Here is a 24,800-nt window from a genome sequence, read left to right on the forward strand (position 1 = left end):
ATCCTATATGGTCTATAGACTAGACAGGATTCATGAGATATAAGGAGGTCATAGGACGCAACTGATCCTACATGGTCTATAGACTAGACAGGATCCGTGAGTCATAAGGAGGTCACGGGACGCGACTGATCCTCCATGGTCTATAGACTAGACAGGATCTATATCTATAGACTAGACAGGATTAGTAAGGCATGATGCCACTATATAAGTAGATAGTATTTCCTTAGATAGGAGCTTCGTGCTCAACTTAATATAGTATTATTTACAATACTATAATGTGTTACTTAGAAAGCCTTTGTGTTTAATCCCCTACCTCCTCTGTTAAGTCAACCTTAACAAGAAACCTCTATGTCTTCTATCATTTAGAAGTTAGCGTTACACTTTAAGCACCACTTCTACGAGGTACCGGCTTATACACAAAGCAACATGTTAGCTATAGGATCTAAGGGAAAGATCAGGGCTGCCCTAGCTACACCAACTCCAGCTACGCTAACGCCTATGACATCTTAGGCAATCCTGCCTTAGGACATAAACATGGCTAACACTAAACCAGTCGTCATAGAACTCTGGGAAACCCTACGCATCAAGTTGCCTAACACTTACTTTAGCAACCACATGTAACACTGACTTTTAAACGATAGAAGACACAGAGGTTTCTTGTGTAAGGTTGACTTGACAGAGGAGGCAGGGGATTAGACACAAAGGCTTTCCAAGTAACACGTTACAGTATTGTAAAGAATACTATATTGAGTTGAGCACGAAGCTCCTATCTAAGGAAATACTATCTACTTATATAGTGGCGTCGTGCCTCATGGGTAATCTGGATAGTTGGCGGATAGCTAGATATTCAGGATAGTTCGTGGATAGCTCAACTATCCAATATCCACTAGTTTCTGCAACTATCCATTAGCCCCATCACATGGCAGCCTACCCCGCTTGCCCCCTGTGACTCACACATCACATTACTAGGCCCTGGCCCTGTAACCATGATGTCATGTTACTGTAGCCGTAACACCACAAGGAACTTGAAGTGTTTCTGCTCTAGAGCGAGCTATACTCATCTTTAATGACGACAAGTTCCCAACTAACAAGGATTACGCCTTATAGACATCATCTTACCTTAGAGGGGAAGCCCTTCGATGGGTAGAACCTTCCTTAAGGACTATTTCTAACATGAGGACACCTATGATATGATGGTTACTACCAGAACTATGTTTGGTACTTAGAAAGGATTCAAGAAGGAGATCTGCTACATGATTGGCGATATCGATGAGGTTAAAACCACAGAAGACCATCTGTACAAACTAAAGCAGACTAGTAGTGTCCTTACATACGCTACAGAATTCCAAAGATATAGCAACCAAACCAATTAGGATACCTACACACTCATTAGCTACTATTGTCATAGACTAAAGAGCCATGTCAGTATAGAACTCACATGTATAGAACATCAACCAAAAGACATGGTCTTGCTTATCAAACATACAGTTTAGATCAACAACTAGCTGTATGAGTTCTAGAAGGAACGACAAACTTACGACAACCTAAAGAAGAGTTATAAGTATCGAGGTAACGAAGGTCGAAAGAGAGACAACCATTCTCAAGACAACCGATGCTCAGACCCTATGGAACTCGATGCTACCTTTAAGCAAGGAAACCGCCTACACAACCCTAACAAGGAGTGACAGCTTAACGAACGGCTCTGCTTCAACTGTAACAAGCCTAGACATGGCATGAAATTGCAAGCAATCAAAGAAAGGGAATGGCAGACAAAAGTATAGCAAACAGCTCAATGCCACTTGGCAAGGACAGAGCAGATAACTTAATGCCACATTTATCAGAATGCCTAATTAGGACATGAACGGTAAAGACACCAAAGAGGGAGGCAATGAAAGCAAAGAATCAGAACTAGAATCGCTTACCCCCTTAGAACAAGAGAAAATCAAGGAGAGTAGAAAGAAAGGTTCTGATACTCGAGGCTTTATACAAAAACTCGCTTTAGAAGCTTCTATAAGGTTCCAATACTCGAGGCTTTATACAAAAACTCGCTTTAGAAGCTTCTATGAAAGAAAGCTTCTGATACTCGAGGCTTTATACAAAAACTCGCTTTAGAAGCTTCTATGACAGATCCTATTCGAAGATTGAAGGGAAGACTTGTGCAACTACTATAAGACAAGCGTTACGAAGATGGCAAATCTTAAGAATTCAACTATAGTCGAGAACTACTACTAGGAGTGCATAGGAGACCTAGAGCAGTATAACGACAAAGCATAGGAATGCTTTATAGAGAAGGCATGAAACCCATTACACACCTAGAAAGGAGAGTGTTAGAACAGCTTGAATTCTTATCTACACCACATAGGATTGGACAACCATAGGACAAAGGTTAACAGGAATGGGCGATGGTGGATGCGACAGAGACTGATCACCCTTAGCACTCTCACATCTACTGGGAATACTGTAGCCAGGATGACTGTGAGTATCATTTACAAAAAAGAAAAACACTAGTTATTACTTAGAACCTCCCCTAGGATCCATTTCGAAGGCGACAAACAAGTTGACGCCTTAAGACAAAAACAGTCTAAGACGGAACTACCTATGAAATGAGCAGAGGAAGGACCACCACCTTAACGACCATTAGGGGATGGCAAGTATGAAGGATACTCCTCTTACGACTAAAAAAACTAGGAGTCCTTGACGGTAGGTCACTAGCAAGTGACAAAGACAGGCCTAGTACAAACTAGCTATGCACCATAGGCGGCATGTAGCTATATGTAGTTGCTAAGATACAACAGCAACACCTCCGAGCTATGATAGGCTTAGGAGCAACGGGCAACTTTATGACAAAGAAAGTAGCAGACACATATTGTTTTAGAACGCAACTAAAGACTGACCCATACCCATTAATGGTTGTAGATGGAGAGCCCATCTCAACTAACAACAGAATGTGACCTACGAGATGGTCCCATTAGCAATGGTCATGCTACACAGACACAAGGAAATGATACAGTTTGATATCATACACATGGACAATCATGCATGCATACTTAGTGTGCTGTGGCTCAAGAAACACAACCCCTAGATCAACTAGCAGAAAGAGAAAGTTGTAATGAGCTAGTGCGCGTGTAAACGAACAGACATGACATAAGAAGGGGAGAGAGACTCCTAGGGCTAACGTGAGGCATGTGCAACCTCTATAGAGCCTAGTGACCTAGCCTAGGCACCCTCACTAATGAGTATACTAGTAGAGTATAAAGAATACAAGCAGTTATTCTAGGAAGGCCCTAAGGAAGTGGCGCTTCCTAAGCACCAACCATGGGATGATACCTATTATAGAAGGAAAGAGCCTACTGTTTAGACTAATATATCAGATGTCAGCAGCAGAGCTGGATGTACTAAAAGAATACATTAACGAGAACCTTGTGAAAAGGTTCATTTGACCATCAATATTGTAGGAAGTCTAATACTGTTTGTGCTAAAGTAGGATAAAAAGCTACAACTCTATGTTAATTATTAGGGTACAAACAACGTCACTATTAAGGACAGATATGCCTTATCCTTGTTAAATGAATTACATAACCAGTTCTAAGGAGCTAAGATATTCACAAAACTAGACCTAAGAGGCGCCTATAACTTAATCTGAATAAAGAAGGGAGATGAGTGAAAAACAGCATTCTGCACCTGCTATGGTTTATTCGAATATTTAGTTATGCCTTTTGGACTAACAAACGCACTAGCATCCATGTAGAGGCTCATGAATGAAGCCCTCTATAAATACCTAGACATATTTGTCATCGTCTACTTAGATGAAATCTTAGTCTACTCTAAAGACCTAACAGAACATGTGAACTACGTCAAAAAGGTATTACAAAAGTTAAAGGAATATAACCTACTACTTTAAGCTAGAGAAATGTGAATTCTATAAGAATCAAGTTGAATTCTTAGGTTACATCATTAGAACGCATGGCATAAAGATGGACTAAGCAAAGGTCATAGCAGTGTTGGAATGGCTAACACTAACCATGCTTAAAGAAGTACAAGCCTTCTTAGGTTTCGCCAACTTCTACTAAAGATTTATTATAGGATATTCCAAGGTAGCTCAACCACTTACAGAGCTTACAAGGAAAGACCTCACGTTTGAATGGACAGACAAGGCAGAGGCTGCTTCTAAGAACTCAAGACGAAGTTCATAGAAGCACCCATCTTAGCCATATTCAACCCTGCAAAGAAGATAGTCCTTAAGATGGACTCCTCTAACTTCATAATTAGAGTATGTCTAAGTCAACTAGACAAAGCTTAAACTAGTTGCATATTACTCTAGAAAACTGTCACTTATAGAGCTCAACTATGACATCTATGACAAGGAGCTAATAGCCATTGTCGTTGCCTTTAAGCAATGGCGAGTATATCTTGAAGGATTAACCTACCCTATATAGGTATAGACAGACCATAAGAATCTCATATACTTCACCACAACTAAGATTTTAAACCACAGACAAGTCTAATGGGCAGAGACACTTACAGCCTACAACTTCACGATTACATATCGTAAGGGCTCTAAAAATGCAAGAGCTGATGCTCTTAGTAGACGGACCAACTACTTCAGCCTAAAAGAAGAAAGACCTAGAGCCACCTTAAAGAAAACAGACATAGGAATGCAATACAATGAGTTACTAGCCACAATCACTACTGTAGAGAACTTAGAGTTAGAAGAAAGTCTTAAGAAAGCTTACGCAACAGATGAATGTGCAAAGCGAATCTTGACTAAAACTGAAGACGACTTCGCTATTAATGAACAAGGATTGATCTGATTTAAAGGGTTAGTGTATGTCCTAAACAAAATGAGATGCCCGCTAGTGTAAGAACAACACTCGCTACTAGCACACAGCCATTAGGGAGTAACACACACCTTTAACCTAACATTACTACTTTCTAGGTATGAGGAAGTAGGTAGAAACAGTGGTGAGAGAGTGCGATATTTGCAGCAAATCGAAATCCAATAGGCATCTGCTATATAGACAGCTCAAGTTGACACCAGTACTAACAGGAGTATGGAAATCTATAGCTTAGACTTCATCATTAAGCTACCACCCTCTTAGGACCCGTTAACAGGAGTAATTACGATGCTATCCTAGTTATCATAGAGAGACTCACATATGAAGTTTCAACCATATCTAGAAGCTAGTGGTGCTGAAGCACTCGCATATCTGTTATTAGCCAATAACAGACTACTAGAAGAAATCATCTAAGATAGAGACAAGCTCTTCACTTCGAAATTTAGGAACAAATCATAAGCTATCAACAGCTTTCCATCCCTAAACAGATGGTCAAACAGAAAGATTAAATCAAACTCTTCAACAATACCTATAGAGTTATGTCACCTACTAACAGGACAATTAGGTTTAGATTTTACACATTACGTAGTTTGCATATAACAGCATGATGACTAAAGCAACAAAAGTCTCACTGTTCTTTGCTAATTACAGCTACTAGCTAGAAGTATATAGGCAACTAAGACTAGATTAATTACAAGCAGAACAAGCCATGATCACTATAGAACAACTGATATTATTCGACAAACAACTTGTAACGGATATCCAATTCTTAAATGAATGATCTGCTATGTATGCAAACAAGAAGCACAGTATAGAACCTGCCTTTAAGGAGGGGGATAAAGTATACCTACTCTAGAAACACATCAAAACAAAATGACCAAGTACAAAGTTGGACTTTAAGAAATTAGGACCATTCAAAATATTAAACAAAGTCAGCTTAGTTAATTATAGACTGAAGCTACCTAAGAACTCTAGACTACACCTGATTTTTCATGTCGGAAACACCCTAATTGCGACAGACATAGAACTCCAACTAGGGAATGAGATCATTAAATATGAAGTCGAAGCGATCCTAGACAGAAGGTTAGTAGGACGCAAAGAAGAGTTTTTGATAAAATGGAAAGGTTATAAACCTATAGACAATTCATAGGAAACGGTAGGAAACCTTAGCTATCTAGAGCTACTAGAGGTGTTTCACTGTCAACATCCTAGCAGTTGAAGAACCTAGAAGGCAAAGAGGCAAAGATGGGAAAAGGTTGTGCTTTGAAGCATCACCCCTAGAGATAGCCTTGGAGGTAGATAGGAGAAGGGAACGAGCCTTAGCCTCATGCCACTTACATTCCTCAACCTCCTCTAACTCGTCTAAAGATTCTAGACCACGATGTAGCATCTTAACACTATGAGGTTTTGAGAGCTTTCTGCTGTTTACAAAGACGTATGTAACGAGCATATGCTTCTTAAGCGTAGAGGTGAGCCTCCTGTTCCTAAAATGCTACTGCTTCTTCTTTAGCATTAAGATGCTCTTCTTCCTTATAAAGCTTTTCCTAATCAACAGGAGAAGGGGTGTAAGCATTGCATTTGGAATTACAATGAGTACATTCACTATAACGATGATGACTAGTAATAACAATACAAGATCGTTCACTACAAAGAGAGTTAGAACATAGCAACATTAGGTTGCTGTTCTTTTCGATGTGGTCTATAAGTGATAAGATGATGTTCTTTGATTTTTGTGTGTCTCTTAGAAGATATAATAGCAGCGCAACCTACTTAGTAATTAAGTAGGCATCACCCTACTTAAGTAATTGGCAATTTCCTTAATTAGCAAGACCTATAGGACTAGGCCTTTAGGAGGGAGACCTAGTGTTACAGCTATAGTAACGTAACATTATAGTTATAGGGCTAGCAGTACTAGGCTCTAGTAACGTGACTCATAAGTTATGAGGCTAGGAGGGCTAGGCAATAGCGTGACCTCGCTAGTAGATAGTTGGGAAACTAGTGGATAGTTAGGAAACTAGTAGATAGTAGGAAACTAGTAGATAGTTAGATAGTTAAAAAAATCAGAACTATTCTAACTATCTAACTATCCCTATCTGAACTACAGTCAACTCCCGTTAAGTCTATACAATTGGTGACATGTGTAAATATCGTAAAAGTGAAAATATCGTTATATTGAAATGCCAAGTATTATGTAATCCACCTATCCAATGTCTCCTAAACCAAGGAATTGAGCTGAATTGCCTCAATTTCACCCTCTAAATGCTCTAATGCCCTGAGGTGATTGGCTTAGGGAGCATCCTAACACTCTGTATACTCAATTAGAACTTTAAGGGCATTGCAAGCATCAGAGGCTGAATAATAGCCTCGTTAGTCTTAGGCTCCTCTTCTTGCTCATCATTTTGAGTAGGATCACTAAGGTGCTCATCCAAAATCTCCTGTAGTATACCCTCCTCATCTGTTGTAACTTCTGTATTGTTGATTTGCTCGTCGATAGGATTTAAAAAGTTCGAAATAGCCATTGAATCATGTATATTACCAGCTTGAATGACTTGTTCGTATAGTTGTGAAAGGTCTGTCGGTGTGATTGAGGTTGGAAGAGTGATTAGAGTTGTAAGAAGTGTTGATTTTCAAAAGCAATTGTATATAGTTGATTGTAAAACTTGTTGATTCCAGCTTTGTAAGATCTAGCAAATTGAAAGTCGTAAGCTTGCTTGCTTAATCGGATCTAGATTTGAATTATAACATTTAAGCATAAAAGAGAGCCATTGTCGACAGTAATAAGCTTTAAGAGATTGAATAATGCCTTGATCAAGAGGCTGGAATCGACTGGTACTATTAGCTAGAAGCTAACAGATCCGAATATTAGGAGGTGGGGGACAAAGAGATATGTGTGTAGAAAAGTTGTCCATTGTAAGAAGGACTTGTCGAGTAAAGCCAATATGTCGATAAAATGCTTGAAGCCAGTTGATCATAATTGTTGAATTCATCCAAGCCTTTTAATTCCACCTCCACTTAGCTCCCATTGTAGATATATTAATATTGTGTAAAGATCAAGGTGTTTTTGCTTTGCTGATAATCTAGATTAGAAGCAGTTAGGTCTGGAAGCATTTGTACAAAGAGTAAGTGTAATTCGAGTTTTTTTCTCCTTTAATCTAGGTAATGATTGTGATGCTAGTCCTCAAGATGGCAGTATCTTCTAGTAGAGCCTAGTTTCATATATATTATAGATATTCTCCTCCTTAAACTCCCTAGCAATTGTCCGGAGCCCTTTTATCTCTTCTTCAACTAATGATAGATCCTGCTTCGCTATAACGTTTATGTATCTTAATATTATGTCGTGATTTAAATCGTGTAAGCTAGCTAGAGCTAAAGTCGAGAACTAGCTGATCTGCATACTATAGAAGCCTTCTCTAGATCTCCCTCGCCTTTTCTTAAAGTATATCACTAGGTGTAAAGCCAGCGCGGCTATTAATTCGTTGCTAAAAGTCATAGAGAATTTGTTCAAGTTGAGGCCATTGGCGATTTCGTTGTCTAGTTGTTGTCGAGTAGTCAAGATGTTTAAAGCGGTCACTAAGGTTATCTGATATTGTCGATTAACTAAGCCTATGATTGAATTTGTGAAGAAACCAGTTGATGTAGGCTTTCTAGGAGGGTTTCGGGTGCTGTTTGTGTGCCTAATGTCGAAGGGCATGGTGCTGTTAAAGTGCAATCGTGTGTTTCGAGGCATAATAGAGTTGGATAAGTCAATAATTAAAGGCAGAAGGTCAATATCGCAAATATCGAGAATTGAGTGCAAAAATCAATTGGTGCTAAAAAAAATATCGACTTAGCAGTGTTATCAACTAATCTGACATCGTTGTCATGACACTCCTTCGATATTTGTGTCATGACCCTTCGATTCGCTTTAGTCTCTAGTACTTATTTCACTATGTCATTCACTTCACCTGCTTCGCTCACTTCGCTCACTTCGCTTCACTTGCTGACCTAGATCAGCCCAAATGTTGACTACTGGCTTAGGCTCTCTTGTTATTGGCTCACTTCACTAGGGCTCACTTAGCTAGGGTTCAGTTAATTAGTGCCTTCACTTATTTGGCACTAGGGGTTTTTACTTTATATAAGCACTTATTGCTCATGTCTCTTATTGATCTTTAGCTAGCAAATTATATACTACTTGGCCTTCTTGCAAACATCCTGCTTCGACTTACTTTGCATCCCCTTACTTCGAGTCGAACCACTTAGCCAACCTGTTAGTCTCACCACTTGACCTCTATGGTATAAAGTATATGCTTTGGAGCCTGAACTACTATACCTACTGCTTCGAGTATCGAAGTCTTCACATTATACTTCAGATACTTCTGCAGACTTGAAGGTCAGCCTCGGTTCAAACTGTCCTTACAATCATCTTGGCGAGAGTGGACTGTATCTATAAGGCACAACACTACTATATAAGTAGATAATATTCCCTTAGATAGGAGCTTCATACGTAACTTAATATAGTATTCTTTACATACTATAACATGTTACTTAGAAAGCCTTTGTGTCTAATCCCCTACCTCCTCTAATAAGTAAACCTTACATAAGAAACCTCTATGCATCCTATCGTTTAGGAAGCAACATCCCTAAGTTTGTCATCGTTGATTTTGATTATGAGGCAAATTAAGTTTGTTTGTAGGAAACCATTAGCAGATCGTAGTTGCTTCACAAAGAGATGTCATGTACGGAGGTTATGTTTATAAGTTTTGTGCGTAGGGGGGCTATAAAAGCCACGTATAGGGGTCGTATGTACCCATACTAACGCTAGCGACGCAAGGCGACTTTGTTTGATGTATTACGGAGGTAATGTTCAAAAAGTTTTGTGAGTGGATCGAGCATGGGACCCCAGAATTTGTGCACAACAGCATAAACTCATGTATCGATCACATATAAAATATGAGGCGAGATACACCATCGATTTGCGCGCAGCCCTTAGTTCAGCTCCTACATCATCCAATCTCCTTGTCTACCAGTTTCATGCCGTGAACTGGGCCTCGGGTTTGAGGAGTCCTGCAGGTCACTCCCCCGCAACCGACAATACGACATCTAGCCGCCCACTTATGCATATTTGTTGGGAACACAATGCCCCTCATTGGAGGAGTATTTGTTTGCTTTTCCCTGTTGGTTCTATTCCCCATTTGATAACACCTGCATTTCGGCATTTGGGCGTCTGTTGCAGGGAAGCGAGCTGGTTACTCTTCAGCAACGCGGTGATTTGCCTGTGGCCAGGTTCATACTGCATTTTTTCAAGCTGGGTCTGTTGCAGTGAATAGGGACGGCCGGAAGCGTCTCCAATGCCATTGCCGCTGTTGGATTTGACAACTACCGAAGATTAGGGCTTTGGTTTGGTCCCGAGGGTTCAGGGATGGTTGAGACGCGCCACGTATTGATGGCCTTGATTGGAGCGACCTAGGGCGTATCCAGCACCATTCAGTAGCCAAGACTATTTTAGCCACTGCTTCCGAAGACCATGGCGTTGCTGTGATCGTGAAGGTTCACGTTGGTTTAATACTCAATAGCGGGTCATGTTACTTGTCGTTTGTCATATCTCTTCAGCTTGCTTCGTTGTATCCCATACGGCCGTAGCTAGCATGTTCCCCCTTCTGTGTGCGTCTTGGTGACTCTGGGCCTCTCTGTGTTTTCTCTGTTGTGATGATATCATTTGCCGATGCAAAGATTGCCCTCCTATAATTCTAATGTTGAGAATTGAGGATAACGATTTCATTGCCACAAATGGTAGGTGATGAGAGAGAAAGAACTGGTCTTTGTGGCTATATTGGCCGAATAGTGGTCGAATAGTGGTCGAATAGTGGCCATTTATTTGCTTCCCAGCCGTGAGAGAAAGTTAATTCTCTTAAGCGCTCCTATTTTCTTTGTTTCCCAAAAACCTTTCCAGAAACTTCCTGCTATTCTAAAATTGTGAAAATACAATTGCCTTATCAGCTTGCTTCCTAACTGGTGAATCCCCGCTCTCGAGACTTCTGAACTTCCCAGAACAGGAACCCACGTCAACATGCCCAATCAGCCCAACATATCAAGATGAACCTCACATTGGCCAGGGATTTATCAGGTTATGCTCATACTGTTCAAGGCTCGACAATAACGGATCCAACGAACCCATCCAGCGAGATAGATAAACGACACGATGACGAGACATATCCAGATGGAGGCCTTCGAGCCTGGCTCGTCGTTTTAGGCTCATTTTTCTTGCTTTTTGCAACCTTTGGCTTCCAAGCATCTGTGGGATTGTTCCAACTTCACTGGTCTTTAAATCTACTCAGTGACTCAAGCCCAAGTAAGATTGCCTGGATACCGTCGGTATTTATATTCCTGTCACTTGCGCTGTCGATACAAACAGGGGCTATATTCGATCGATACGGAGCACGCTACATCCTCCTCTTTGGATCAATTGGATACCTCATGACCTTCTTCCTTCTCGCTCAATGCACGACTTATGTAGGGTTCATGCTGTGTCTTGGAGTTTTGGGGGGTCTCTCCTCCGCTGCGCTCATAACAGTCTCACAGGGTGTTATAAGCCACTGGTTCAAGAAACGACGTGGTCAGGCTTCTGGGCTGGCTATGCTGGGTTCAGCTCTTGGAGGCATCACGTTCCCACTAATACTGAAACCGCTCCTTGAAAAGAGCAGTTGGCCCATGGCCATGCGGATACTCGGATTAATTGTCCTCCTCTGCCTGGTCGTTGGCAATTTGTTCTGCCGTAGTCGTCTGTTGGCAACCAGCACCAGCGCCATGGTCAACGTTCGTTGCTATTTGGACAGCACGTTCAACTGGCTAACTATCAGTGCATTTGGTGAGTTTGACGATGCTGTTCATTATGAGTGAAAATGCTGACTATTTTGCTGCTTAGGTTTTGAATTGTTGCTCATCATTGGCCTTGGATTAATCCCAACTTATGCAGCAGATGCTGGTTATGGTCAAAGAGCAGGTTTCTACCTTATCATGACAATGAATATGTTTGCTCCCCATACCCAAAACAAAAACGGGAAACCAAACAAAGCTGATATTTTCCCACAGTGGCTCAACATTTGGACGTGTTATACCGTCCTGGTTCTCTGACAAATTCGGCCGGTTCAATATGCTCCTTCTGATGGCAGCTTTCACTCTCGCTTCCATGCTCTTTATCTGGCTGCCGTTTGGCCTCAATTCGCTGGTGGCACTTTATATCTTCGTCTTCCTGTACGGCTTTGGGACCGGGAGCTTCGTTTCCTTGTCTATGGGCTGCGTTGGGCAAATCTGTAGGGGCAGTGATTTTGCGCGTTGGATAGGAGCTATGGATTCTGTTGTATCTATTGCGTATGAGCTATTCCACCCCCTAACTGGAGATATTTTATGGGGTTTGAGCTTGCTGACACATTCTCGCAGGACGTTGGTTTCCATTCCGATAGGAAGCTTACTCCAGTCAAACGTGGGGCCCCAAGCTATGGTCTGGTTCTTGGTCGGTGTTTTGAGTTTGTCATTGATGGCATGCAGCATTTCTCGCGCTGGCAACATGGGGTATAAATGGAGATGGATTGCCAAGGTCTGATATTGAGCGGTATGTTGGTTGAGAAAAGGGGTTTGGTATATACTGTACATATCTGATGAGTGTCAAGAGTTTCTTTAACGGTATGGAGACGAATACTATAATGATTAATAAAGGAATAGCAGGAGGATCTCTAACACTAATGAGAAGTGTCGTGGGGTAACTCAATCTTAAACCTATCGCGATTGCAAGAGCTCAAGCGATGATATCAAGACAAATTACCAGGGAAACTATCTCTCTTGAGTAGTCAATAGTAGTAGTATTCATATAATACATTTCTCCGCTCCTTCAATCCGGGTATCAAGCCAAAATTCCAAGTACAACCCCTCCACATCGCCGCATATCCTTCGAAAATCAGAACGGCACCTGCCCAAACTCAGACCTCATAGTAGTAATCCTCATCCAGCCCTTCCCTGCTAGGAATCAGCCCCTTGCCCTCGCCTGCCTCCATCCTATCCTCAAGCCTAACATTCAGCAGCCGAATCTTCAGCCCGTAGTCCACAACCAGTCCCACGAGCTTATTCGTCTCCGCCGTAATCGGCGCTTGGTTCAACAGCATCAGCAGTCCATCCAGCCACTCGCTCGCCAGACTATGAGTCTGCGGATCCAGAGTCAGCAATACCCTCTCGACCTGCTCCTCCTCTGCCGACTCCATGGGAAGATACGAGTTAATCGTGATCTTATTCCTCGTATTCCGCTTCGGCGGCACGCTCAGATCCTCCTTCTTCAGCGTGCTCGTGTTCGACGATATCGACGAAGTGTCATCCTCCCCACCCGCCGTCACATTCGACACCACGCTCGAGATGGTCTCTACATCCAGCTTCTCCCCGAGCTCCGTCAGCGGCGGCGCGTAGCCCGCCTGCGCCTCAAAATCTGCATAGTGCAGGAACCGCCGGTTGTGGCTGAGCCGCGCGAAGCGCCACGGCTTGCTGCGCACCGAGGCGGGGGAATTGGAATCGCCGCGGGTGGCGCTGCGAGGGAACCACGAGCCTTGGAGGAGGCAGCGGATACGCTGCTCTTTGACGAACTGGAGGGACTCGTTGTGGAGTTCCTCGCGCACTTGCTGCAGGTGGTGGCCCCACTGGTCCTCGAACGAAAACTTTAGGACTTCCATCTGAACCTCGCGCAGGCGCTGGTACTCGAATTCGGCAATTTCTTCCTCGGCCTCTGTGATGTCTTTTGTGCGTGGCGCTGAGCCGACGACTTTATCGATCAGGATGCAGACAAGCTCGGCAACCTTGTCGAAATCGTCTTGAACTGCGCCTGTAGCTTTCCATAAGCGGAAGAAGGCAAGAAGTCCCGCAGTGTGTAGCCGCGACCATTGCAAGACTAGAGGCCGGAAGATCATATCATAGTTTTGGGGACTTTCAAGCATCTGGTAGTATTTTGCGTCTTCGGTTTCCGATTTGTCGGCACCGAAGTGATCGTAGAGGATAGCTGTAACTGCCAGACTGCAACGGGCAATCGGGCAACGTGTATGAAGAGGTTTGGAGGATTGTTCGAGAAGAATCTTCTGGAAGTTGTCTTCTTGCTTGCGAACGTAGTCCGTCAGATCCATCATGCCGAGGTAGCCCATCGGATCAAACTCCCACGCTGGGCTCTCAGTAACGAAGCCAAGTCGCCGCCATTTCTCCGGGTTGTGTTTCCGAGTTCCCTTCTTTGCCGAGTCGCTCACTTCTTCCACTCGACCCATTTGTGTCACATGTTCTCGTTTCTCAGGTGCACTTGCAAGGTGTATCCCTTTCAGCGCCCTCCTGTGATCCGGTCTCTCCAAGTCCACCCTCATATCCCTCCATTTCCTCAAAAAGAGCTTCGTGAGGGCTTGAAATTCTAGTAACGGGTGCGCCAAATCTTGCAATGCTGAGCTCTGCATCAGACGATATGCCCCCTTTACGACGCCCAGGTCCTGCAGCCTCTTGATGAATTTCGGCCACTCTTCACCGGTCCCGCTGCTCTTGCTTGTCCCATCCGTTCCACCGTCAATTGTTATGGCATCCCTCATAAGTGCATTAAGCAGCATAAGCGCGTTGGCGCAGAGCGCGTGGTCCGCAGAGTTGAGCTGAGACACCACCATCTCAAAGAATTGCGGGTAGACGGCTACTGCTGGCTTGAGCGTGCGAAAACCGAATGCGCCTGGAGTCCGTATCGAGCCGCGTGTGGTTTGTGGGTGGCTCACAATCGCAACCAGTATCGACATGGCGCCTCTGAGGATGTTGACGAGAGGGTGTGTGACAATCAATTCCACTACGCGCTCAACCAATTCTCCGGCTCCAGCACTTTCGAAGATCTCCCAGCCCATGTCGACCTCGAGAAGGCGGCTCAGCGACTGGAGCGAGTATGCGAGGGTGTTGCCGCCAGTAGACATGATAAGACGGCGCAGGATGCTGAGTCCCCCAGTGGAGATGAAGACATCGGCGAAAGAAGGATCGTTAATTGAGGACTGCAGCTTGAAGACTGCCATTTTGCGAAGGGCATCTTCTTCGCTCGACAAGTTCCTGAGGAGCGAGGGGATCTCGGCTTGGTCCATTGTAAGTAAGCCTGGCGACTCCTTTAACAATTGGGGATGCGGCGCGGCCTCAATGGGTCATTGAGAGGAGCTGGAGAGGAATTAAGGTTTCGTGCTCGTGTAACGAAGGCGCTGAAGATTCGAAGACAATGTTACTCGGTCAATTTGGGTATGTCGAAATGTTTGGTGGGAGTCCGTGGTTGAATCGGTGCGACGGTGCACGGGGGTTCTGGATGTTTTAGTAGGGTCTGTGCACGAAGTGGGTTATCGGGCAACTCAGGGGTCTTCACGTTTATTGAAGGGTCGTGGGGAAGGCCAGGACGTACAAGCCAGGTCAGCAAGACGTCACAGCGAAATTGGTGGAATTGGTAGGTTACACCATCTCAACAACTCGCAATATACCCCTCGTCTTCTGTGACATCCAGGTGGCAGCTCCATGCCCATCTCCGGACACAATTTCACAGTAGATCACAAAGATAACCTCGCGATGAAAGAGAGGCATGTCTGATATGTTCTCTAGGCTCAAAGGCTCAAAAAGGATTTACTATGCGATTCTTTCTAGTGAGGGCAGATTGGCAGATCTGCTCTCATTGAACCCTTTGGGGGAAGGCTGATGAATGAGGTAACAAAGGCGCCAGACAGAACATTGTTGTGAGTATCTAGGATCTTATGGCACCTTCAGTTCTGAGTTTGGAATCTCTCAAGATTATATTCAGTAAGCCGGCAGCATTATGAAATATGACACATAACATACTTCCAATGCTCCAGCCCCAGTAATTAATATATCCTCCTCACTGCGTCTTCTTGGCTTCCGCGCTCTCCTTCTCCGCCATGAAGGCCTTCACGGACCTCTCCATTCCTTGACGAGTGGTCACAATCGGCCTGTAGCCTAACCGTTCCCTCGCCTTCGCAATATTGTAATACCTCGTCATGCAACTGAACCGTATCCCCCTAGGCGTCATCTTGCTCTTCTTCCCGATCAACCACAACGATGTCTCGACTACCGTCGCCAATGGCACTCCGACATCCTTTGAAATTGTCCACACGCCCTCGGTTCCCTTCTTGTGGCCAGCAATCGCCCACAGCTGGCGCGGGAAGTCCCAGAAGTATATCGGCGCATCGTTGGTGATGATGAAAGCCTCACCATCGACCTTCTCGTGGTCGAGCGGCTTAACGGACAGCCTGGATGTCGACAGAAGCAGGTGCGCGGCGAGGAGATGTGCGTGCGCTACGTTGCCAACGTACGTGAAGTCGAAGAGGTTCGTGTTGTCGCCGACTTGGAAGTTGGTTTTGTTGTTGTAGTACAAGTCCAGCATATTGGGCAGCATCTGAACGTCGCCCTCACCAAAGATACCCGCGGGGCGGATGGCGGCGGTGAGGAGGTCGGAGGGGCCGGTGCGGTTCGCCTTCAAAACGGCCTCTTCGGCCAGACCCTTTGTCTCGGCGTAGTAGTCGGTTTGGAACTTGCCTCTGAGCATGGGCCAGCGCTCGTCGGCATTGATGAGGTCGGTGATGGAGTCGCTGATGACTGAGGCGGAGCTGGTGTAGACGAGCGCAGTGACGCTGGTCTCGCGGCAGGCACTAATGACGCATTGGGTGCCCTCAACGTTTACTTTGTAGAGGAAGGAATTGGCCGTCTCGGCGATGGCCACGGGAGAGGCGGTGTGGATTACGACATCTGGCTTGACCTTCATGAAGATCGTAACGATAGATTCGAGCGAGGTGATGTCGGCGTCGAAGTATTCGACGCCATCGGATTCAGGGCGGCGGTTGCGTGTAGTGCGGAGATCCACCACGGACACCTTGCAGGTGTAGCTATCGACGAGCTGGTTGACGATGTGGTGACCGAGGAAGCCGCAGCCGCCAATGACGACAACGTTCCCAAGGTTTTTTTTAGTAACTTTAGCAACTGGCACCATTGTTCGGGATTTCGGTGGTTGATGAGACTCCAATGGGTCGTTGAAGCTATCGCGAAGTGGTCCTGACCACCGTCGGATTATTTCATGAGGCAATCCCGGATTTATTAATATCCGCCAGTCGCCACCCCTGAACTGCAGAATTGGGGTATCCCTGATTACCCGCCAATTTAACCACGATTTTTGGAGATTTGGCTTATTAGAATTATTGCATGCGAAGATGGGATTTGATTTATAGACAGTTTGTCCTATAAATCAAATCCCATCTTCGCATAAACTGTCTATAAATCAAATCCCATCTTCGCATAGTCACGCTATGCCTCACTTTCTGGACTGGAACTTATGTGACCACACGAGAATACTGAATTAACGTAAAACTATCGTGATGTTAGAAGCAAGGATCAAACCGTAGTCTCAGAGGCCTCTTCATATAAAACATCCCAAATCCAACTACAATCTCACCAGGCTCGTGCAGGTGTCCAGATATGGCTTGATCCCTATATACAGGCCGTGTCTACTTCGAGGGGGTCACCCTAGCCTTCTTTGGTTCGTCCTTCGTATTGGCTTCATCCTTCTTCTTCTCCTCCTCCTCCTCCTCCTCCTCATCTTCGTCATCGTCACCGTCATCGTCCTCATCTTCATCTTCATCTTCCTCGTCTTCGTCATCGTCATCGTCGTCCTCATCATCATCTTCCTCCGCAGCAACCTCCTTTTTCTCAAACGGCTTAGCCTTTTCAGCCGATGCAGTCGACGTCTCGCTCTCCCCACTCTTGGCAACTGGCAGGCTAACATCAGCCACCTTCCAAGCCGTAGATGTTGGCGATTGGAGAGACTTCATTTCATTTAGTGCATGCTGAGAGACAGGCGGTGTGCTTGCCGAGGATACATTCCAAGCCGATGTCTTTGGGTCTTGTAATATCGTAATAGGCTCGACAGTCTGCGGAATTTCCATCGTCGCTGACTTTTTGGTATCCTTTGCTGCGGCCTCCCCCGTTCCACTACCAACAAATACTTCGGGCTTCCCCTTCAGTGCATTTTTCTTCATGTCCTTCGCCCTCTGTGCGGCTTCTTCGCCCATTTGGCGCATCGCCAGTGTAATTGAATTGCCCCCAGCTGCAGGCGTCTGGGGAGCTTCTGCCTCTTTCGGAGCTGGTTTGGGTTCGGGAGTGGGAGGAATGGGCTGCTTCGCACCGGTTGGTAGCGGCGGTGCCGTCGGTGGAGCTGGTGCAGCGGGAGCTACCGCCGCAGCTGGCGCGGCCGCAGCAGCGGCAGCAGCCTTTATGGGATTACCAAATCCAGCAGGCGTCGAAGACACCCCGACAATACGCACATGTTGCTTAAGCTCGCCATATTCGTTCCAGTCTTCTATTTCCACCAGGTCCTGGGCAAGTCAGCGCAGTTCACAGAAGCGGATCAGATCAACAAACCCCCACTACCAGGCCCTCCTGGACCAAACCAGGGATCTTTCGCTGGCGCCCACTCTCATCTTTTCCAGCGCGCCGTCCCCATAGCATGCGTGCCTTTTCATCCGTTGCGAGATCGATAGCTTTGAATGGGATTCTGTTTGCTCTCAGGATGGTCTCAAGTCTCGATGTCGCCGTGACGATATGTGATGAGCCAGCGGTGAGCGAGGTATAGATATAGAGATGCGGGTCCATAGAATAGGACTGCGCCGGAGTTTCAGACATTGTGGCGAGAGCGATAGCTAAGCTCAGCTCAGGTGTGGAGATGCGGGGTTCGGAGTCCGAGTAGGGAGTTTAGTGGTCGATAAGGGTTGTTGTGAAGTTGTCTCGTAGAAGAGTAAGACGGTTCTCGTTCGATATAGCAAGTTCGTGACTCTGAAACGACTGCGATTTCTGCCAGCACATGAGGAGCGGTTGTTAGATCCTCCGAACCGCTTGCGTGTCCGTTCGTCGTGGTTGTTGCGACTCGAAGCGTTATCGCTTATCGCACTGCGCTTCAGGGCCTAAGCCATCCCTGAGCATCACTGACGCCATCGCTAGCCTCGGCTGGAACGGCGTTGGAGACATATATGCGCAGGCGCCACTTATTCTTTCAATATAGCAGAAAAATGGCTGCGCCGACAGGAGCTCAATTAATAGCCCAAGCTCTTCACGAGCTTGGTATCAAGGTTATATTTGGCCTGGTCGGGATACCAGTGGTCCAAATCGCTGAGGAGGCAATCAAGCTTGGGATCAGATTTATAGCTTTCCGCAATGAGCAGGCGGCGAGCTACGCAGCAACAGCATATGGATATCTTACAGGGAAGCCCGGGGTGTGCTTGGTAGTAGGCGGGCCGGGAGTTCTGCATGCCATGTCAGGGATTGGCAACTCGTCAGCAAATGCATGGCCACTACTGCTTCTGGCTGGCTCCAGCGAGTCTCATTTGGTCACAAAAGGCGCCTTTCAAGAGCTGGATGCTGTCAGTCTCCTTACGCCGCATGTAAAATTGGCGGTGCGGTCTACGCTAGAATCGATTCCTCAGAGCATCTCCAATGCCTACAGGACTTCTTGGTACGGGAGAGGAGGGACCGGATTTGTGGATCTACCAGCCGATGTGATACAAGGAGAAGGGGATGAGTTATCTAAGGTTATCGTTCCCTCACCAGCTCGAGCTGCCGGCGATCCAGAGAGAATCGCAGCTGCGGTGGAATTGCTCAGAGCTGCCAAAGCACCACTTGTTATCGTTGGGAAGGGCGCGGCATATGCCCAAGCGGAGGGCGGTATCAGAAAGCTCATCAACGACACTAAAATACCATTCCTTCCGACTCCAATGGGCAAAGGTGTCTTACCAGACTCTCATCTATCAAACACAGCCAGTGCCCGCTCAGCAGCTCTAAAAGGCGCAGACGTCGTCCTGGTTCTCGGTGCAAGACTGAACTGGATCCTCCATTTCGGCGAAGAACCCAAATGGAACCCCGACGTCAAGATCATCCAAGTCGACATCTCCGCCGAAGAGCTCGGCAAGAACAACGGCGACGCCTCCCTCTCCATAATCGGCGACATCAACCTCGTGACCTCCCAGCTGAGCAGCGGCCTAGAAAACTGGCAATACAACACCTCCACCCCCTACATCTCCGCGATCCGAGCCAGCACCGCCAAAAACGAAGCCACGGCCGCCAAAGCCGCACAGGTGGATACCCTGCCCATGACCTACGGCCGCACCTTCGCCGTCATCAAGGAGACGCTGAATGCGCTCTCGCCGCCCGCGAACGGCGATATTGTATACGTCTCCGAGGGCGCTAATACGATGGATATCTCGCGCAGCGTCTTCAATGTCGAGCATCCGCGTCTGCGTCTCGATGCAGGAACCTATGCTACGATGGGCGTGGGCCTGGGTTACGCCATTGCAGCGCACTGCGCGTATAACCTGCCCGAACCCCAAGCTGCATCGGGTCCGTCGTCTTCGCGGAAGAAGATCGTGTGTCTCGAGGGAGACTCAGCTTTTGGGTTCTCGATGCCGGAGATTGAAACTATGGCGCGGTACACTATGGATATTCTAGTATTCGTAGTCAACAACGGTGGCGTCTATCACGGCGACAGCGCTGATAGCGATGCCTGGTTGGCACTGCAGGATAAGACGGCGCAGGGTGTGGCTGGGGGGCTGAGGAGCACGAGTTTGGGGTGGGAGGTGGGGTATGAGAAGATGGCGGAGATGTGTGGGGGGAAGGGATATCTGGTGAGGACGCCGGATGAGCTGCAAAGGGCGACGGAGGAGGGGTTTAAGGCCACGGTGCCGGTGGTGATTAATATTATCATTGAGGCGGGGCAGGCGAAGAAGTTGGTAAGTTTGAACCCCTTTCAGTGTCTGTGGACTCGCGAAATCCGCGCATATGCTGTGGATGTGGATGAACTGACGCGATGTAGGAATTTGCGTGGCAGAAGAGTACGCAGAAGAAGGCCAAAAACGCCAAGCTATAAATGCTCTAATCAACGTTCCCTTCTAGAACGCAATGTACATACAATTCGATACAGTTTACGGGAACGTGCATCTATGTCTCGCTCCGTTTGCTGGTAGGGCGGCAAAGTGCATGAACAGTCATCGTCATGGTCAAAGAAACCAGGAATAGTTCAATCCTCATATCTTTCTAGGAGCCAGAGGGTCCCAGGTAAACTTGTCTCTGACCTTTCTGTTGGCATCTTCGTTTACTGCTCCCTTTTTGAAACGGTCTCATATGGCTCAAAGGCATTCTCCCTACTTTCCTTCGTTTCTCTGTCTCAAGAACGGCTCCTACGCCACGGAGTGAGCCAACAAGCGCTACTACGGAGTATAAGTTTTTCTTCTCGCCCTCTTTTGGGAGATATTTCGTCGGTATCAATTTCTCAATCACGGAATTTTCATTTCGTTATATCGAGAATTTAACTAACCACCAAAACGTACAACCCCGTCCATCAACACGACTCCAACTACCAAACGAACAACCACGTCCAACAACAACGATTGCATCAACACGCCTCCAACCATTCACCCACCACCCCAAATGTGTTTCTATTACACCACCCCCAAAAACCCCCCCCACAGCACCAACAGCAACTCCACCACCACCCGCTCCTCCAAACGCTCCCACGCCACCTCCTCCACCCGCTCCTCCCCCCAAATCCACATCCACTCACCCCTTCCCCAGCCCACCTCCCCTCTCCCCACACACCTCTACTCCCGTCCCGTCGCACCAACCTGGACATTCCCCGCCACCACCACCACCACTACTCCTCAGCCGAATGAGGGAGGGTGGGCTAATATATACCTCCCCCCCACCACTTCGGCCTTGCAGGAGGCGGGGAAGGATGGAGGGGCGGGGAGGAGGAGGTCTTCGGTGCTGGTTGCAGAGATTGAGGCGATTAGGAGGTTAGCGAGGCGGGTGGGTGATGCGGCGCGCCGTGGTAGTACTTCTTCGTTTCGTCGTGAGAGGAGGGGGTCTAACTCATCTTTTCGTCGGGAGAAGGAGAAGGAGAAGGATAGGGAGAGGGATAGGGAGCGTGAGAGGGAAAGAGAAAGGGAGAGAGAGGTCGGGAGGAGAGGAGAGAAGATGGTAGATGAGGAAGCAAGGAGAATCGCCTTAAGAAATGGAGAAGTAGTCCGCGAGCTCGTGCACGAGAGGGACGTCAAGATCGAAGCCGAGCGACTAGTCGAGCGCGAACGCGAGCGCGAGACTAGGCGTATCGGCGCCAACAATGCCAACGGCCTTGGCTTCCTCAACAACGGCGGCGGCAACGGGGGACCCTACCAAGACACCTCATACGGCCAAAGCACACCCCACATTAAATGGAGCCGCTCTCACCACGGCGGAGGCGGGTCTATGAACGGGCTCCCCGGACGAGGAGGCAGCTTCCAAGTCCCGCCCCAGGGAAGCAACCATATCCACGTCCATACCGCGCCGTTGGTGCAGGGGCCGTCGATTAGTACGCCGTCGCTGGGAGGGGGCTATGCGGCTGCGGGGATGGGGGAGGGGGGACAGTTTGTGGGGTATTGGGGGGGGGAGAGGAAGGGGATGGGAATGGCGGGATTGGGGATGGGCATGGGGGTGGGGGCGATTGGGGGGGGAGGGGGCATGGGCATGGGCATTGGGAGGGGTTACGAGAGGGAGAGGGAGAGGGTTTGGAGGGGGGGTGGGGGGTTGGGGGGGTGTTGTACTGATGGAGGGGACTAGATTGAAGGGGAGGAGGAGTGATGGGGAGGAATGAGAGGGATAGATTGAAGAAGAGGCGCCGGATGGGGCTCTGTTTATTTCCTTTCCTTTCCTTAGTGTTTATAGACCGGCTCGTCGGGAAGGGCCAAGACAACGGTAACAGAAACGAACAACACGATATGAGACTAGTAAAAAACCTTGACAAAATCGACGTTACTCCCGCATAAACCTCTATATCAATATCACACACATCCAGCCTCTCCGGCTACACATAATACCTATCTATAGCATACCATAGTACGTAGCTGTCTCTCAACTACATACCACCGCATGTATCCATGACGCCTCCCCCCCGCCGCCACCTCATCCTTCGCACCAACGGCACCCGCCGTTTCATCCTCCGCACGGGACTCATCATTGTGAAACCCGAAAACACAATAGTACTTCAAAAAGTCATTCCTACAGTCATAATCCGTCAAGTCGATACGTGTTTATCCGATATTTATCTCGATATTTATCTCGATATATTTTGCGGGATCCATCCTTTTTACATACAAACCCCGATTTACACGATATCGTGCCTTTTCTTCAGATTATCGACTTATACTAACCTCTTCTTCACTTTATAGGATGCCTCCAAAGAAGCTCAATTCGATGACTCTCGACCAACGACGTACTCTCCGCTGGCACCGCGAACAACGCCCTCGACCTTCGCAGAAAGCTTGCATCGCATGGTTCCTAGACCAATACCAGACTCGAGTCAGCCAATCTACTGTCTCTGAATCTCTTAGCGCTCGATTTGCCTACCTCGACGACACCCACAAGCAGACGATCAAGAAGCTCGACGACGACGACGTGACGCTGCTTAGCTACAGCTAGAAGCTATCCTTTTCGACTAGCAGAAGCTTATTAAACGAAGAGGAGGGGTTATAATAGGTGAAGTTTTGCAAGAGAAGGCAAAGCAGATCTAGTCATAATTACCATAACTCGAAGGGGAAACAGTCCTAGAGTTCAGCTTAGGGTAGGTCACAAGGCTTCGACAACGTCGTAAGATATTAATTAAGTTTGACACGGTAAAGCTAGATCAGTTCTAGCTATAGCAGAGGAAGAGATACGAGCAATTCAAACAGTAGGGAATACTTAGAGGAGAATATATATAACATAGACGAGACAGGACTATACTACAAGATGACAATATCAAGGGGCTTTATAACAGTAGAGGCAGCTATAGGTCGGAAAAGAGAGAAGGTAAGAATATTAGTAGTTGTTTGTGTTAATTTAACTAGCACAGATCGATTTCTACTATGGTTTATTAGAAAGGCAAAGACACTACAAGCTCTTCGAAATGTTAAAGTCATAGTAATAGGAGGGGTTTAGAGATGGAATAAAAAGGCTTAGATGAATTAGTTCATTATAGCAGAATGGTTAAAGGCCTTCTATTTATGAGTAGGCATATCTTGATTAATACTCCTAACGATAGATAACTTCTTAGCGTATATCGCTACTATTACATCAACTCCTCCTCCCCTAAACATCTACATCATTTAGCTTTCTCTAAATGTAACAAGCCAATTTCAACCTCTTAATTAAGGCATCATCGCTACCCTTAAAGCATACTACTAGTGACAATGGCTCTACTATATGCTTAAATGTTACAAAGTGAATAAAGACCCCATCTAAGTGTTACGATCACAGCTTACAGCTGCTAGCAACTATAGGAATAAGCAGCTATAGTAGCCACTAAGGTTACAAGGGATCGCTAAGTGAACAGCTGTATATAATGAGGGATAGCCTCACCTTCCTTCCTTTCTTCTTCTTCTCTCTTTAGATTCAATCTAGCTTACTTTACCTAGACTGTCATCATGACCTCCGTAACCATTATAACATATCTAAGCAATGAACGTCCGACTTCCTATTCGATGGCTCATTTAATCATAGACTTACGATGTTATAAACATAACTATTGTAAGGACACAGGGCACCCAGCTCACAGTAATAGCATATGAGAGTGCGAGTCAGAGGCTAAACGGATGCTATCCTATAGGTCTACTACGAAGGATACAAAAAAGATAAAGAGAGGAACCCCCGTTGGATCAATCTCCTTAAGTACCCGAAACGGGTCTGACTCGGCTAACCTGCCTTCACCCTCACCACGTGACCGTGACTTGTCTGACTCAGATACCTTCCGTCACTGAGGGAGAGGAACCCCCGTTGGGTCAATCTCCTCAAGTACCCGAAATGGGTCCGACTCGGCTAACCTGCCTTTACTCTTATCATGTGACCGTAATGTGCCCGACTCAGATCCTTTCCGTCACTGAGGGACAGGCATCCTTACAACTT

General features: G+C 46.5%; 6 protein-coding genes across 6 annotated transcripts; 2 read left to right on the forward strand and 4 right to left on the reverse strand.

Moving 5' to 3' along the window:
• Positions 1–7,090: 7,090 nt before the first annotated feature.
• On the reverse strand, positions 7,091–7,354 carry VC83_04318 (uncharacterized protein; the record flags this gene model as incomplete). The annotated part of the gene is made up of 2 exons (XM_024467952.1): positions 7,091–7,097; positions 7,161–7,354. The coding sequence occupies 2 exons, from the start codon at positions 7,352–7,354 to the stop codon at positions 7,091–7,093; spliced, it is 201 nt and encodes a 66-aa protein (XP_024324627.1).
• Positions 7,355–10,464: 3,110 nt separating this feature from the next.
• VC83_04319 (uncharacterized protein) lies at positions 10,465–12,539 on the forward strand. The gene is made up of 4 exons (XM_024467953.1): positions 10,465–11,679; positions 11,737–11,842; positions 11,904–12,182; positions 12,252–12,539. The coding sequence occupies exons 1-4, from the start codon at positions 10,908–10,910 to the stop codon at positions 12,412–12,414; spliced, it is 1,320 nt and encodes a 439-aa protein (XP_024324626.1). The 5' UTR covers positions 10,465–10,907; the 3' UTR covers positions 12,415–12,539.
• A 92-nt stretch (positions 12,540–12,631) lies between these two features.
• VC83_04320 (uncharacterized protein) lies at positions 12,632–14,938 on the reverse strand (the record flags this gene model as incomplete). The annotated part of the gene is made up of 1 exon (XM_024467954.1): positions 12,632–14,938. One exon carries the CDS (start codon positions 14,936–14,938, stop codon positions 12,788–12,790), a length of 2,151 nt encoding a protein of 716 aa, XP_024324424.1. The 3' UTR covers positions 12,632–12,787.
• A 770-nt stretch (positions 14,939–15,708) lies between these two features.
• Positions 15,709–16,836, reverse strand: ERG26 (erg26, C-3 sterol dehydrogenase; the record flags this gene model as incomplete). The annotated part of the gene is made up of 1 exon (XM_024467955.1): positions 15,709–16,836. One exon carries the CDS (start codon positions 16,834–16,836, stop codon positions 15,709–15,711), a length of 1,128 nt encoding a protein of 375 aa, XP_024324425.1.
• A 245-nt stretch (positions 16,837–17,081) lies between these two features.
• On the reverse strand, positions 17,082–18,728 carry VC83_04322 (uncharacterized protein). Its single transcript, XM_024467956.1, has 2 exons — positions 18,261–18,728; positions 17,082–18,214 (listed from the first exon to the last, which is right to left on the reverse strand). Exons 1-2 carry the CDS (start codon positions 18,519–18,521, stop codon positions 17,348–17,350), a joined length of 1,128 nt encoding a protein of 375 aa, XP_024324426.1. The 5' UTR covers positions 18,522–18,728; the 3' UTR covers positions 17,082–17,347.
• VC83_04323 (uncharacterized protein) lies at positions 18,729–22,254 on the forward strand. Its single transcript, XM_024467957.1, has 2 exons — positions 18,729–20,617; positions 20,701–22,254. Exons 1-2 carry the CDS (start codon positions 18,866–18,868, stop codon positions 20,752–20,754), a joined length of 1,806 nt encoding a protein of 601 aa, XP_024324427.1. The 5' UTR covers positions 18,729–18,865; the 3' UTR covers positions 20,755–22,254.
• The last annotated feature ends 2,546 nt before the right edge of the window (positions 22,255–24,800 follow it).

This window comes from Pseudogymnoascus destructans (genome assembly GCF_001641265.1).
Source record: "Pseudogymnoascus destructans isolate 20631-21 unplaced genomic scaffold scaffold_9, whole genome shotgun sequence".
Classification (NCBI taxonomy): Eukaryota; Fungi; Ascomycota; class Leotiomycetes; order Thelebolales; family Thelebolaceae; genus Pseudogymnoascus; species Pseudogymnoascus destructans.